Source organism: Aquarana catesbeiana, linkage group LG01 (genome assembly GCF_042186555.1).
Source record: "Aquarana catesbeiana isolate 2022-GZ linkage group LG01, ASM4218655v1, whole genome shotgun sequence".
Taxonomy (NCBI): domain Eukaryota; kingdom Metazoa; phylum Chordata; class Amphibia; order Anura; family Ranidae; genus Aquarana; species Aquarana catesbeiana.
Window position 1 is genome coordinate 327183977 of NC_133324.1, and position 17049 is coordinate 327201025.

Consider the following 17049-nt stretch of genomic DNA (forward strand, 5'->3'; position numbering starts at 1 on the left):
GTTTTCGCCCTCAACACTCCACGGAAACTGCTCCTTAAACTCTCAAATGACCTACTAATGGCTAAAGCCAATGGACACTATTCTGTACTACTTCTCCTGGATCTCTCTGCTGCCTTTGACACAGTGGACCACCCACTCCTCCTCGAAAAACTCCACTCCTTTGGTCTCCGTGACTGCACTCTTCGCTGGTTCTCATCCTACCTATCCCACCGCTCCTTCAGTGTCACTTACAACTCTACTTCCTCCTCTCCTCTTCCTTTTTCCGTTGGGGTCCCCCAAGGTTCTGTTCTCGGACCTCTCCTTTTCTCAATCTACACCACCTCCTTGGGTCAGTTGATTGCCTCCCACGGCTTTAAATATCATCTCTACGCTGATGACACCCAAATCTATCTCTCCACCCCCCAGCTCTCTCCATCTGTCTCCTCACGCATTACCAACTTATTAGCAGACATATCAGCCTGGATGTCACATCACTTTCTCAAACTCAACCTATCCAAAACCGAGCTCATGATATTTCCTCCCTCAGGTGCCACTTCCCCTGATCTCCCTGTCAAGATCAACGGCTCAACTATCAACCCATCTCCCCACGCCAAGGTCCTAGGTGTAATCCTGGACTCTGAACTAACCTTTCGACCCCACATTCTATCACTATCCAAAGCTTGCTGCCTCTGTCTTCGCAACATCTCCAAGATACGCCCCTTCCTAACCATTGACACCACAAAGCTTCTAATCCACTCCCTGGTCATCTCCCGCCTTGACTACTGCAACTCCCTCCTCATTGGTTTACCTCTAAATAGGCTATCCCCACTTCAGTCCATCATGAACGCTGCGGCCAGGCTCATCCACCACACAAACCGCTCAGCGTCTGCTACACCCCTCTGCCAATCCCTCCATTGGCTGCCACTCAGTCACCGAATTAAATTCAAGATACTAACTATAACTTACAAAGCCATCCACAACTTGGCCCCTAGCTACATCTCTAACCTAGTCACAAAATACCAACCTAATCGTTCTCTTCGCTCCTCCCAAGACCTCCTGCTCTCAAACTCCCTTGTCACCTCATCCCATGCTCGCCTTCAGGACTTCTCCAGAGCCTCCCCCATCCTCTGGAATGCTCTACCCCAATCCGTCCGTTTTTCTCCTACTTTATCCACTTTCAGACGATCCCTGAAAACTCATCTCTTCAGAGAAGCCTATCTGGCCCCCACCTAACAACTGTACATTTATCTTCTCAATCAGCACATCACCCACAGTTATTACCTCTTGTATCTCTTGACCTCCCCTCTTAGATTGTAAGCTCTAAGGAGCAGGGCCCTCTGATTCCTACTGTATCAAATTGTATTGTACTTGTACTGTCTACCCTCAAGTTGTAAAGCGCTACGTAAACTGTTGGCGCTATATAAATACTGAATAATAATAATAAGAATAATAATAATAATAATAATAAATAATAATAACAGCATACAGACGAGCGGTTTTTCCGATAGTAATTAGTTCCGTCGGAAAAATAGAACATGTTCTCTATCCCAGTCCGTCTGAATTTGATGGAAAAAGTCCAATGGGGCATACACACAGTCAGAATATACGATGAATGGCTCCCATCGGACTTTTTCTGACGGAAATTCCGACCGTGTGTACACGGCAAAAGCCGTCCAGGACACTCCCGATTAGCTGAGACAGCAGCGGTACCATTGGCTCCCACAGCCAAGTCAGTCAGCCATCAGGGGCGAGAGAGGGGCCAGGGCCCAGTGTCTGAATGGACATGCAGAGCTGCGACTCGGCTTCAGTGCCCCCCATAGGAAGCCACTGACAGGGGGCACTTGATAGGAGGGAGGGGCCAGGAGCAGCAAAGAGGGATCCAAGAGGTGGATCCTTGCTGCTCTGTGCAGAACCAGCTGCACAGAGCAGGCAAGTATAACTTTTTTTTTAAAACGAGCCTTTACAAATCACTTTAAAAAGGCCCTTTCAAGTAAAAAAAATTAGATGGAGTGTTGCTGTATTTCATGCATGCCAACATATGCATACACACACACACACACACAGGGTAGCGTTTGACAGGGTTAGCTTCAAGGCATTTCCTAAGCATATCATTTAAAAGGGTTGCCTTTTTCTCCCCCCTATGTAACCCTCAAAAAGTCAGTTTCTCTCCCACAGTAATAAGTTAGGTACCTGGTAACTCCTTTTCTAGGAAGTCTTCCAGGGCAGCATCTGAGATAGTTTCCTGTGGGAAGAGCCCTATGTCCACCATCATAAAATACTGCATGCCTCAGTAATATAAAAGTACTGACAGAACAGGCGATTATCATGCTTTTCCACTGAACTGCTAATTTCCCCTTTTTTGGGAGGGAATGAGTGCTGCCCTTGAAGACTTCCTAGAAAATGAGTTACCAGGTACCCATTTTAAAGTAGTCTTCCAGGGCAGTATCTGAGAGGATGTAGCAAGGAATACTTACTAGGAGGTCCACCGCCTGGAGCACTTTCCTACTGAACGTTTGATCTGAGAGCTCGACCACGTCGCTGCCCTTAAGACCTGCTCTGGTGTAGCCCCAATGCTCTAGTCCAGTTGGCTGTAATACCCTCTGGCAGATGTAGGTTTTGGGACTGGTATGCCAATGCGATGCCCGTTTTGATCCATCTCACTCCAGAGCTCTTTGAAGTAGGTTGACGTCTATTTTTCCCCTGACTATAGGACAAACTGACAAGGTCTTCTGCACTTTCCAGATAGGCTATCAGAATTCTGACATTGAATGTAATTTTTCCCCCCTTTTGTTGCTATGAAGGTTAGCTGGAAGGGAGGGTAATGATAATGTTCTGGGACCTGTGGAACGTTGAGGGGACTTTCAATAGAAAGGCTGGTTCAGGCGAGAGGATCATTTTGTCTAATAGAATCGTATAGTATGGTTCCAGGATTGACAGTGACCGAACCTCGCCAACTCTTCTTGCCAATACCAGGGATACCAATACCACCGTTTTTAAATGTTAGTCTATAGGCTCCCCTTTAATACTGTGGATAGGTCCCACAAGGGGGAATTTTCGTACTTGCAGGTGTTGACTTTTTACCCGAGAAGAGGAGATCTCTTTATGAGCAGATCTTCCGCTAGCCTTACATCAAGGGAGAATAGGGCTGCCACTTGTACCTTTAGGAGTGTTGTGAGATAAATCTGCACACTCTTGTAAAAAGTTCAAGATGATCAGAATCATTTTTCCCCCTGCCCCTTTTCCTGAGCACTTTAGAACCCTTTCATATATCACCTGTGTGGTGAATACCATTTTAGCCAGTAGAAAGAATCACTTTCACAGGCCTTTGTTTTGTAACATTATCCTTTCAGGAGCCAGGCTGAAAAGCTCCAGTATCTCGACGTTCGGGTTCCGGATTGGGCCCTGCGTTGGTTCTGGTTTGTATGGTAATGGGTGCAGCTGGCTGCTCATGTTTCTTAAATGGCTGAACCATGCTTTGTGGCCAGTAGGGGGCCACCAGAATAATTGTTTGGGATCATTGGAGGGAATGCATATCCTAGCAGGAATGACCAGTGCGTTCACCCCCATGCACCTGTCCCCTTGGGAGAGGGAAAAGAATCTTGGGACCTTGTTGCGTTTAACTTTTAAACAGCAACTTTTATTGAATGCTGTACATAGCAAAGACTACAGACAGTATACTTTGAGCAAATTGACAATAAAATGGTTAAACCTATCCAGGAGGAGTTTTTCATCCCTAATGGGTACAAGGTTTTACAAGACCTACATCAACATAAAGATGGTTATTGAACAATCTCTTAATGAGGCAGACAAACTCAAATATATGACTAGAACCAATAACAGCGCTGGAAAGTCAATTAAGTTTTTAAAACAGGTAACTCGTTTATGTGCAAGTCTGAGGTCTGGAGCCATCGGTCCCATATCTTGTTATATTTGGATGGGCAACCTCTATGTTTACACATTAGCTTTTTGTATGGCAAAGTGTCAATTTCCAGTAACCATGTATTCAATTCAGGAGGTGTATTCCTCTAGGTCTACCAAAGGTGTCCCCCAGATCTGAACGATCCACTTCAGGATTGTGTCTGCTGTAGACAGTTGAGGGGGGGGGGGGGGGGGGGGGAATCTGGTTTCCACCCCCCCCCCCCCCATCTGTTTATATATGTTACGGTTGTAGAGTTCTCCATTTGTATTTGGATATATCTGTCCTTGATCTGTGTTTTGAAGGATTTCAGCTCTAGATTCACTGCTTCCATCTCATGTTCGATGAGGCAAGAGATCAGTCCTGGTTCCAAGAGCCTTGGACCAGGTGTTCTGCCAAGTGTGCTCCCCAGCCTGTGGTGCCAGCATCTGTAGGGATGCGGATCATGTTTGTGTCCATAAGCGCCCCTGGCTGTATATGTGTGGTTTGAGCCACCATTGCAGCGATGATTTGACCTCTTGCGAAATTGTGACCCAGAATTTCATGGAACCTGGGTACCCATCACACCAAGCCAGGATGAAGTTCTGTAATGGTCTTGTGTGCAGTTGTGCCCACGTGATGGCCAGTATGGAGGTCATGAGGCCCAGCACCCTCATGCTCTTCCTAATGGTAACGGCGTTGGGGAGACACAAGGTCTCAATCTCTTCCATTAGTCTTGCCACCTTGTCCTGTGGCAGCAGGATCTTTGTTTCTCGTGTCTAGCACATACCCTAGGTAGTTTACTCTGACTGGGAATGAGGTGGGATTTGTTTGTGCATTCATTATCCACCCCAAGCTCTTTAAAGGACACTTGCTTGGAGGTTGGCTGTCAAGGTCTCTTGTGTTGGCGAAAAAGAGGTCGTCCAGATATAGTACAACTCCTATGCCTTCTAGTCTTAAGCCCTTTAGTGCCTTTGCCAGTATTTTGGTGAATATTCTGGGTGCTGACAAAATCCTGAAGGGCAAGGAGGTGTACTGGAAGTGCAGGGTAGCCTTTGAACCCTGTATCATGAATCTTACAAACTTGTGGTGGTCTGTTTATTGGTGTGTGCAGGTAGGCATCCTGCAAATCTGCCATAGCCATAAAGGCCCCTGGTGGTGGCAAGTTACTTCCTGAATATATCGATTCCATCCAAAACTTTGTACTTTTTCTTGAGGGGTTTTAGGTTCAAAGTGAGCCTGTACTTTCCGGAGGGTTTTTTCCTGGCAAAGATGTGCGAGTAGAAACATTCTGTGTTCGTAGGTTTTCCAGTGATGACATGAATCCCTCTGCCCTCTTGGTATCTGGGGAGTGCCATCACCAAGTATCTGGTTGGACGGGTGCTGGAGTATTCTATGTAATAACTTCCCCCGTTCTACCATGGAGGACAAACTTGTTTGTGGTGATTTGCCATTTGTCTATGAATGCTGAGAGCTTGCCCCCCCCCCACCTGCTGGGCGTTATTTTTTGGTGTTGCCCCTGGAAGGCTTAGGGATGAAGTCTTCCCTATTCTTCCTCCTTTGAAAAAGGACCATCCCTTCCTGGTTTCGCTTTGCTTATAGCTTTTTTTTCTGCTGACAAAAAGGCATTTTGCTTAGTTTTCTTCAGGTGTGGAAACTCCTTTGTCTGCTGACCTATCAGGTACCCGTTTCCAGAACTGGTCCAAAAGAAGGTTGCCTGTAAAAGGGATACTAGTTGTTTTTGGAGGCAAAATACCCCATCCACGCTTTGAGCCATAGTGCCCTCCTGGCTGAATTTGTCAAGCCTGTTGCTCTTGCTGTGGTTTTAACTGCCTTGGCCGCTATAAAAAGGCAGCTTTTTAGTATCTGTTCTCTGGGGGCATCTCTTAGGAGTTTTTGCAGCTGGTTTAGCCAAAGCAGCAGGGTTCTTGCAGTGCATGTGGATGCAATGGTGGGGTTGAGGTTCGATGCCCCTGCTTCCCACGCCTTTAGCCGTGATTCTGCTTTTTTATCCATGGGATCTTTTAGCATGCCAGAGTCTTCGAAAAGAGAGGTCAGACTTGTTTTTTTATCCTTGACAGTGATGGTGCTAGTGCTACCTTAGGGAATTTAGCCTAGGATTGTGTGTTTTTCAGCAAATGGGTACCTGTGTTTTATTGCTGAAGGCGCAAGACGTATTTTCGGTTTCCTTCTTAATATTTAAGGTTTGGTGTACAGGGAATGCCCTAGGCTTCCTTGGCTGTAGGCCTTTATAAAAAAAACACAATGTCATTATGGCTCTGGTTTGTTTTTATTCTTAGTGTCCACGATTGTCCTCAGTAGTTCCTCTGTGTCCTGTCAGGAAGCGCACCCTTTTGAGAGTCTCTTCACCCTCTGAGCCATATGTCAGAGTCAGGATGAGGTTGCCGACGACTTTTCTTGGTCAGATTTGTCAGGCTGTTCTTTGCTAGTGGACGGGGTGGCTGCCCGACTGGTGAAAGGTTTGGTCAGGGTTTTGAAAGTTCTTAATCGTTGTGCGCAAGGTGTTAAATGTGTCCCACTTTTTTTGAAAGTTGACAATTTTTTTTTTAAAAAACACCCCTGTAATTCTTTTGCCACCAGCTTGCCAAGACATTTTTGGCCTGAGACACCTGACCACCTCAAAGGCAGCTGGAGACGACCAGCCAGGGAGTCCCCTGCAACTTAGCACAGGGACTGGAAGAAAATTGAGTTAATTCTGTTGGTCTGGAGGAAACACAAGAACTGAGGCATGCAGGTATTGCAATCTTTTTATAATGGTGGACATTGTGTTTCCTGTGGAAGGAGCCCCATCTCTCAGATGCTGCCCTGGAAGACTACTTGAGAAAATTTGTCCAGTGTGAGGGGTTGATGGAAGATATTCCCTTCCCCGTTCTCTGGACCCTTTGCTTTGTCATATTCTCCCTAGTTTTCCCACCTCCATTTTCCCTTCCCCAAATACACTAGATCGTCAAGAGTTGGGACACCTGCATTTTACATGCACATGAACTTTAATGGCATCCCAGTCTTAGTCTGTAGGGTTCAATATTGAGTTGGTCCACCCTTTGCAGCTAGAACAGCTTCAACTCTTTTGGGACAACTGTCCACAAGGTTTAAGAGTGGGTCTATTGGAATTTTTGACCATTCTTTCAGAAGCACATTTGTGAGGTCAGGCACTGATGTTGGCCGAAAAGGCCTGGCTCGCAGTCTCTGCTCCAATTCATCCCGAAGGTGTTCTTTTGGGTTGAGGTCAGGACTCTGCAGGCCAATAAAGTTCCTCCACCTCAAACTCACTCATCCATGTCTTTATGGACCTTGCTTTGTGCACTGGTGTGCAGTCATATTGGAACAGGAAGGGGCCATCCCCAAACTGTTCCCACAAAGTTGGGAGCATGAAATTGTCTTGGTATGCTGGTGCCTTAAGTGTTGCCTTCATTGGAACTAAGGGGTAAAGCCCAACACCTGAAAAACCCCACACCATAATCCCCCCTCCAAATGATTTGGACCAATGCACAAAGAAAGGTCCATAAAGACATGGATAAGCGAGTTTGGAGTGGAGGAACTTGACTGGCCTGCACAGAGTCCTGACCTTAACCCGATAGAACACCTTTGGGATGAATTAGAGCAGTGACCGAGCTCATTCTGGAAGAATGGTCAAACATTCCCATATACACTCCTAAACCTTGTGGACAGCCTTCCCAGCAGAATTAAAGCTGTTCTAGCTGCAAAGAGTGGGCTAACTCAATATTGAACCCTATGGACCAAGAATGGGATGCCATTAAAGTTCACGTGCCTGTAAAGGCAGGCGTCCCAATACTTTTAACAGTGCATCTTCAAAGCAACAAATCACACATTGGATACCACTCTACAGATTCTACATACCTGTCCCTTTTAGCTCCAGAGTGGCAACTAAAACGTTATTTCAGGGTTAACTACCCAATTTCATTGCACAGTGCCTTTACTTTTTGCATAAAATGTGCTATGTTTGGCATCATTGCCTAAATGTAAACTCAAACAGGTCAAAGCAGATACTGTAAAATGTACCTATGGTATTTTATTCATTTCAGGTACTTATATAGCACCATCAATTTACGCAGCGCTTTACATATACATTGTACATTCACATCAGTCCCTACCCTCAAGGAGCTTACAATCTAAGGTCCCCAACTCACATTCATACATACTAGGGACAATTTAGACAGGATCCAATTAACCTACCAGCATGTCTTTGGAGTGTGGGAGGAAACCGGAGTACCCGGAGGAAACCAACGCAGGCACAGGGAGAACATGCAAACTCCATGCAGGTAGTGTCGTGGTTGGGATTAGAACCAGCGACCCTTCTTACTGCGAAAGTGCTATCCAATACACCACTGTGCCGGTATGATAGTTTGCCTCAACTTCAACACAGGGCCTAGCTTCCCATGCCTTTGACAACAGCTTGACTATCAGCCTTGAATATGGCCAGAATTAAACAGATTATACACCCCCACCCCCCATTCACTTTAGTGGGGTTCACAGCCAAGTTTGTTTTTTCAGATTTCAAGCAGGATGCCAACCCCCAGGGAATTAAACCCAAGCATAATTGCTCATCCAGACACTGTTGATCCAATGGTCACAGGGCTATGTCCTGAGAAAATAAAAAATGCTTACTAAAGCTCACTTGACAAAGCAAAAGTCAGCTATTGGTTTGGGGTGGATGCTTAATTACCTGTCTCTGCTGCTCTGGATTCATTATCAGCAGAACCAGATGGGTTGTGTACTTTGAAAGGTCCAAGAACCATTGTATGAATAAGTCCACCATCTTCATTTTCTAAAAAAAAAAAAAAAAAAAAAAGGGGAAGCATGTTAACATACAAATAAAATGAAGAAATTTCATATGGGCCAAGTCTCCACCTACCATTAACATCTCTTCTCTTCCTGGAACTTTTGGTACAGACGCCATCACAGCAAGTGCATACAGTATTGTCAGAATTACCAAGTAGCTCCCACCTGAGGAGAGAATCTTACAGTCATTGGCAACTTGAAAATACACTCCATTCTCTCCCCCCCCCCCCCATACTAAGAAAAAAAAAAAAAAGTTTAGATTTTGATGTGGTGAGGGGTTAGAGACACATGGTTCATTTTGTTGACATGCAGATGTTACCTTGTATATTTTGCTGGCCAATATGGGACAGTAAAATTCACTTGAATCTACAAGTTGGCAGGTTGGTCTTAACTGTACCTCAGTTTAGCCATGCACCCACACAGATTTTTGCAGAAGTCTGTGCGGTATGGTAAGGTTATTGTCCCTTTAGCCCTTCCCCAAGCCATATGGGAAAAAAAAAAAAAAAACAAAAAAAAACAAAACAAACAAACACACTACAGAAAATTGTATATAGCGTGCATCTAGCTTAAGCTGTTCAATTTTCATCTGGTAATCCAGCCAGCAAGTCTGTATTCACAGCACAAACTCTCCAGCAGAATGCATCAGTTTACATGGATGAGACAAGCCACTTAATACTGGCAGGAGTGATTAAAATAATCAGCTTTTGTCTCATGCAAAAAAAAAAAAATTCCAAAAAAGGAAAGCAGATTGCTGTAACTGAGCTGTCCCTCTGCCCATTCCTCCAGAACTGTTACTGGCCAGATCACCAGGTGCAAACAGGAGAAAACATATGCAGCCACCACATCCAATGATTGGTAAGCTGCATTACATTTTTGGTTTAATACTGCTTTAACTGCACCAGAACAAGCAATGTAATCTGGGTTTTTTTATAGTATTGGTGTATAGATTTCCATTTTTAATTGGTAGTGCTTTAAATGGTAAAGGCCTTCACCATCCCAGCACCCAATTGTACTTTGCAGGTTTGTCTCTTAATAGTAGCCCCACCACCACATTGTTCCCCCTTATCTCCTGCCTCAATACTTGCAGATATGTGGATCATGCGTGACCCATGTCCCTTCTCAAGCTTTGTGCTCACTTTTCAGGCACCCAGCAATGTCATGGACGGAGAGGACATAAGCCCTGTACAAGCTGAAAGTTGCTACATGGAGCTTATTATAGGACTTTCGCTCCTTACTCCCAATTGCGGAATTCAGCAACAAGCAATAGGCAGCCATGTAAAAAAACGAGGTAAGTGAAAATGTAGTGCTAAAGACTGTGTAAAACAGCTGAGTGCACAAAAAGTAATAAAATATGAAAGACATGTAAAAAGGCTCCAGATCAAAATCAAATCGGGTATTTTCATAAAACCAGCATATTACTCATGGCCAAATGGGAGGAGGATGTCGTCTATGCCCTTAAGAGACCTGAAATGGTTCTTTGGGCCAGGTACATAGACTACATCCTCCTCCTGTGGAACGGCGGTCAAGAATCTCGATGAATTTATGTCCTTCCTTAATTTGAATAATAGAGGCATACGTCTGGCTATGAGGCCAACCTTACCTCTACCCAATTCTTGGATCTTGAGATCAATGTTGTGGATAGCCATTTTGAGTTTAAGACTCACTTCAAACCCATGGACCGTAATGCATATATTCTGACAGTTGTCACCATCCGCAATGGCTGAAGTCTGTCCCTTGTAGCCAATTCCTCAGATGGAGGAGAAATTGCACCCGGTTAGAGGCCTTCAGCCAGTCTACTATTTTGAAAAATAGGTTTGTAGAAAAGGGTTACCAATCTAACATTTTGGATCTAGAAATTGGAAGGGTTTCCAAAATAGACCGGAATTCCTTATTGAGATCCGCCCCTAAAGATGTCAAGGACAACAAGTTCAGATGGTCCTTCATTACTACATATTCAGTCCAATCTAGACAAAATTAAACAAATTATCCAAAAACATTGGGGAACCCTTCAGTGTGATAAGTTTTTGGGCCCTGTTATCCCTGATAATGCTGGTGTCATATTCAGAGGAATTCGTTCTATTCAGGGACGGATCGCACCTAATGTGATTGATTCTCCTAAACACACCCCCTTTTTTCAACAATGTAAGGGATATTATCCGTGTCGTAAAATGCAATGTCTGCCTGCACAATGTTTGCAGCAGACACAAGAGTGAAACTTTTCAGTCCACGGTCACTCTACGCTTTTACTTCATGGAACATTTTACCACTTGTGCCACTAAATTTGTAGTCTACTTACCTGTCCTTGCAACAAACAGTACATAGGACGCACTACCCGAACATTTACAGTTCGGGTTAACGAACATCTGACCAATATCAAGAATGGTAAAACTAACCATACTGTCCAGTCACTACCTTGATCATGATAGTGACCCCACGGGGACAAAAATTTGTTAGACAAGTTTATCCCCCATTGGAGAGGGGAATCTCGTACCCGTGGGGTATCCCGTCTTGAGACCTATTGGACCTTCCGGCTCAAGACCTATTCACCATTTGGTCTCAACGTAGAGTGGGACATTAATTCATTAATAAGTCCTAAATATTTTTATCTATTTTTACAAATTCTTTTAATTATTTTTTTTTATTATTACGTTATCATACATCTATTCCGATCTGACCATCATGGATGTAAGCCCACTAAATTATCTATAATTGCATTGTGGATTGAGGCCCTCTTATTTGTGGTATAATATGGGTATAGCGAGTTGCTATTCTGCACCTTGTGACTTTGGTCGTTGTGTAGCCTTTAACAATATTGTGGATATGATACATTCCCCCCACCTAGTTTTAGGACTGGTCTACATAGTTTACGTTTTGACGCTGATGCTGGTTTCTTTTTTAAAATAGATTATACTTTGCTGCCGACACCTGTCTCCTTTGACCCAACTAAGTGACGTGACAGGTCACTGGCTTTTACAACACCTGGCGTCGCTCCGAACACACGACTTGCATTCCTAGCCTCGTTCTGAGGTGAACGCTTGCCGATCCTGAGCGGGAAGCCGTCCACGCCACGGGTCAGCGTCTACCTCCAAATTAGGCTTGGAACGGTGACCCGTGGCTATGATGTCCTTCCGTTTACGGGCTTGGAGCGACCCCTTTCAGTTTGAGTGTAAGGTTGGTGACAACCTGATTCCGGTGGGCACTCAATTTCTGATTGGTCCTTGTACTCCACCCAGTCACATTGGTTTGCTGACATTGATTGGGTGCTTTTTGGCCCGCGCTGGTGTGTTGCCATGTTCTGTTTCAGGTTGTACTATTCTCATATAAGAGAACAGTACAAGAATAAGCTTACCCAGGGGGTGGTTTAACATGTGACCAATCCCCCCCCATTGGTAAGCCTGTTGCAACCAATTAGCTGATGAGCTTTCTGATTGGTTGTTTATTGCTTTATGGTTTTTTAGCATTCATAGTTAGCAATGTGGGGGAGGAGTTGTTTGATGCCCCTGTAGAAGTCCTATTAGGACAAAACACGTAGGGCTTTGCTTCCTTGCTCTCCACATTGCCTTTAACTGATTACAATTTTTTGCTACTGTATGCTGGTTTTATGAAAATTAACACCCGATTTGCTTTTGATCTGCACCATCTGGAGCCCTCTTTATATATTCTCACCATGAACTTAGCTCCATCCATCCGGCTACCATTGGCCCAAGGGCTGGCTCTCCTGTGGTGATCGTATCGGAGAAGTATTGACCCTCGATGATACCGATGCCTGCTCCAGTCTCCTTGCTGACCTTCTCAGGACACTTCGAGCTGTTCCTATCCAAGTCTGTTTGATCTGGTGTCGCTGAAATCCAGATCCACCGGTTTTGGTAAGAGTACCCATTTATTTTCTTTTGTGATACCTGCTGCCGCCAACATCACACCTGGTGTTCTTGATTGCTTGTATGAAGATGCCCTCAACTTGACGCACTTGTTTTCATCACAACCTCCTTCCATTTATGGTTTATACACCACCTCTTTTGATTGACTCACTTGTGATTTATCACTTATTGGGACGTGTCTGTTTGCTGATCACATTTTGTATGTGTATTCACGTCTTTCATATTTTATTACTTTTTGTCCACTCAGCTGTTTTACAGTCTTTATTAGCACTACATTTTCACTTACCGTATATACTAGAGTATAAGTCGATCCGAGTATAAGTCGAGGCCCTAATTTACCCCAAAAAAAAAAAACACAACAAAAACAAAAACTTATTGACCCGAGTATAAGACGAGGGTGAGAAATGCACAGCTACTGTAAGTGGAAAAGAGGGTCAACAATGCCCATTTGCAGCCTCACTATGCCCATTTGCAGCCATAGATCCCCCGAACTTCAAACTCGGTAGTTAAGGGTTCCTAGATGCCCCCTAGCTGCAGCCAAAATTTGGGGTCCCTGAACCCAAAGTGTCCCGAAATGACATTGCTGCAGATGAACACAGTTGACCAACTTTGGGGCCCCGTATCTCGGGGTCACTTAGTGCTAGGAACCCCAAATTTGGTGTATTTAGTGGAACTAGCAGCATAAAATAGCCAAAGCTGGGGTTTCTAGCACTAAGTGGCCCTGAGATACAGGGCCCCAAAAATCGGTTCAGAAAATGTCAAGCACTTTTCCGCAGCAGAAAATGACATTTTCCAAACCCAATTTGGCGCCCCATATCTCGGGGCCACTTGCTTCTAGGAACCCCAGCTTTTGATATGTCATGGTACCAGTTCCATTGGGTTTGCACACCAAATTTGGGGTTCCTAGCACCAAGTGGCCCTGAGATACAGGGCCCCAAATTCGGTTCGGAAAATGAAATTTTTTGCTGCAGAAAAGTGCTTGACTCAAGTATAAGTCGAGGGGGCACTTTCAGCACAAAAAACAAAAAAAAAAAAAACTCGACTTATACACGGTAACTCTTGTTCATGAATCTTAGTCACATTCGTATGTAGCCGCTTTAGCTTTATAGATTTTTTTTTCAAAATAGCACAATTTTTTTTGATTACACATGTAAAAAAACAGCTTGTGAATGGAGGATCACAAGTTCCATAAAAATACACAAGCTTCCCAGTCTTCCACATAATGCCTTAGAAGAGATAGGTTGTGGGATGGGAGCAGATATATTTGTTTTCCTCGGAAACTTTTCCCCCTTAAATGTTTCCTTTTTGAAAGACCAATACAGGCAAAGAAATTATTAACAGCATTCTCCTACCTATTGCCTTCAGGTAAATAGGAACATGCTTTCCTGAGCTCAGTTACACCTTTAGGGTCCCAGACAACCAGCCTAAACGTAAGATAGATCTGCAAAAATAAAGCTGTTAAGTTGAGGCCCGCCTGACAAGGTTTTTCACTAATAAGTTATATAGGAGAGACAACCGCCTCCAAATACACATCCTCTTCCCCCCCCCCCAATCATCCCCTCAGCACAATTCCTCCCCCCTTCAGAAAAGCACATCACCTCAGCACAAAATCTTCCCCAATTCCCTTCCCAACACACATCCCCCTAAAGCACCACTCACCCCAAGTTTCCCCCTTCTAAAACTATTCTTACCCCCCTGCCAACACAAATCTCCTCCCCCAATCTTCTCACATGATACCAGTCCCCAGGGCAGATTCCCCTTCTGCCCATCCCTTGTCCCAGCCTGGGTATGTAGTATGCATGTTACCCTAGAAAGTTCAAATGCTTAATAAAAAAATTAAATACTTGCCTCATTACTGTCTGTCGCAAATTTCATTGCTGGAAAAGTCAGCCATATGGAATTTAATTGATTCGGTTGATCCTGCGTCACAAACTTTGAGTGTGCCACCTTTCCATCTACAAAACATCTGCAGAAAATAAGGAGTCAGCCTTGTGCAGTTTTTGTATCCCACCCAGTAAATCAAAGCAGAATTAAACCCATCAATTTAAGGGTTTCAAAAAGCAGTTCCATTCCATTGGAATGCCGGGATTGCAAACTGTCACATTTGCCTATATCCTTAAACTGCCAAACCATCAAATGGCTGGTGTAATAACTGATCACATGTGCAGCACCATGGCAGTTGCAGAACAAAACAGAAGCAGCTTCCTTGGCAGTAACGGATAGAAGGGTTTAATTGGGTTTAAGGCTGTCAGCAGACCCTAAAAATAGAGCAACTGAGCATATGCAGAACAAGATCATATTAATGAATTTTAAACAGCATAGATATTTTTAATGTTTTACATAGCTATATCTGCAAAAGGGGACAACCTGAAGTGATCTAGCAGGACTTATTGATGCATGACTTCTGGACAAGTGGCAAGAAATCTTATAGTACTTTGGTCAGAAAATTAAACTTCTAAACATATGGTCCCCATTCTAATAAAAAGCATTTATTGGGGCCTTGGTCCCATTTCTCTACATCTGGTCTTGGAGATTTTGGTTGGAGTTTAGGCTGGAGGTTACAATTATAGTTAAGACTGAACACAAATTCCTTCATTTTCTGAACCATGAGTCATTGAGCCAAATACACCCCATGACAATCAAGCATGCCACAATATGCCTGGTTACCTTTTCAGATTAGGAACTTAAATTTTCATCTACCTATCTCACACAAACATGTGTTGAAAGGATTTGTATGTGCATTTGGATAATGTTGAAGCCAGAAACCTTAGTTAAAACACAACATTGACATATAATGCATAGCTGAATTAGGCCATAGTTTTATCTAGAAATAAGAAATCCACAGTCTAGCCAATTACATGTAATTCGATACACAAAATGGTTACCCATGGTTGGTGATCAGATCATAACTTGGTGGTTCAGTGGCGTCTGCAGTTGGAGTCACTATGCCTTCATCCACAAAGAGTCTCAGAGGCATGTGGTATCCTATATCCACAGAGAGTTCCAAGTTGATAGGGGATCCCAAGAAAAAGACTTTTGAATTTGAAGCCCCTGAGAAGTCATCTGATGGGAGACATTTTTTAATGAGAATGGTAATACCAATTCCATGACTAAAGTAACCTCATGAACTACAGCAAAAATTGTTTAGAAGATGGAAGTGTCAACAGCAGTAAAGACCAATGTTTGTGACCCCCTTCTAGGAGGTTGATGGCCGCTCACTTTCAAAGTGGCTATTGTAATTGGAATAACTAATGACAGGAGGTCATTAAGCCCTGTCCCAGTAACACTTTAGGTTCCATGCACACTGGGGGGGGGGGGCCTCCAAGCTCCAATCAGAAAACGCAAGCCAGAAGTGTTTTTTTTCTGCCTCTAAAACTCAAAATATGCCTCTTAACATCCTAACTTCTGTAGAAACATTTAGGCCAGTGTGCATGGAGCCTTAGCTTTTCACAAAGATAATGGTATAGTCACAACACTCAACTAGTGGCACGAAAAGAGTACCATTTCTACATTTCTGTAAAATCTTGCATGCTGCAATTCAATGCTACACATACTATCATGCTTCAACTGGATTGGACCACTTCCAAAATGGCAACCATCTCATGCTCTCTTTTCAAAGTGTATTACATCAGGCTGTGTTAGAAATTAAAGTAGTTGTAACCTTTACATATGCCCAGTGAAATGACTAGCCTTAGGTGATACACAAATGAAACAATTCCTCCCAAGCTGTACCCATTTATCTGCAACCATCTCTTCTCTACATTCATTTGAAGTCCAGAATTGACACAGCTCTGAGCTTCCAGAGGGTGGGGATCTGATATCACACTGCACACCCCAGGGAGCAGAGTTGTGTAATCTGCTTTGTTCATTTTTCAAGTTCGTAGGTTTATAGCCACCAAGTTTCTCCGAGACTTCAACCAGGACAGCCATGCAGGGAAAGGCATCCAGCAAGACACCACATCCACAGGAACGCCATTGACTGTTGCCATAACAAAAAGTGTAACAGTTCCTTCACTTCCACTACAATCAATTAAACCCACTGAGCTCCCAGTCTCACTAGACTAGTTGATTCACTGTCACTGAATTCCTTGAGCTCCTCCAATCTTTACGGTAGCATCTTCCTCAAGCGTCACCCCCACTGCAGGGTCCCTAGCTTGGCACTCAAGATACCTCAAGCTTCACCCCGCTGGCCTGCTCGGTCCCTGGCTTGACAAACAAGGCTGCTTTGCAAGAGTCACCGCCGCTGGCTGGGTCCCTGGCTTGATACCCACTGAAGTTTCCCCGATTCTTCACCGTCCCCGGTTGGCGAGAATACTGCTCTGGTACTTGCTTCAGCTACTCACTGTGGTCCCTTAGTGGCAACAGCTTTCCCTCTACCTCCGACCACGACAAGTTCTCTGGCTGGCAGAACTGCCATTTCTGGTTGGACTGCAAGCCACAATCCCAACCCTGCTTTGGCTTCTGGATAGGCCCTCA

General features: G+C 44.2%; 1 protein-coding gene across 1 annotated transcript in view; it reads right to left on the bottom strand.

Moving 5' to 3' along the window:
* LOC141144856 (zona pellucida sperm-binding protein 3-like) overlaps positions 1-17049 on the bottom strand; it is an 81808-nt gene that overhangs the window by 11208 nt on the left and 53551 nt on the right. The window contains exons 5-9 of the mRNA XM_073630941.1: positions 15459-15636; positions 14422-14539; positions 13926-14014; positions 8769-8860; positions 8580-8681 (exon numbers count right to left, since the gene is read on the bottom strand). Coding sequence (XP_073487042.1) covers positions 8580-8681; positions 8769-8860; positions 13926-14014; positions 14422-14539; positions 15459-15636 — 579 coding nt within the window. The remainder of the gene's footprint in view (positions 1-8579; positions 8682-8768; positions 8861-13925; positions 14015-14421; positions 14540-15458; positions 15637-17049) is intronic.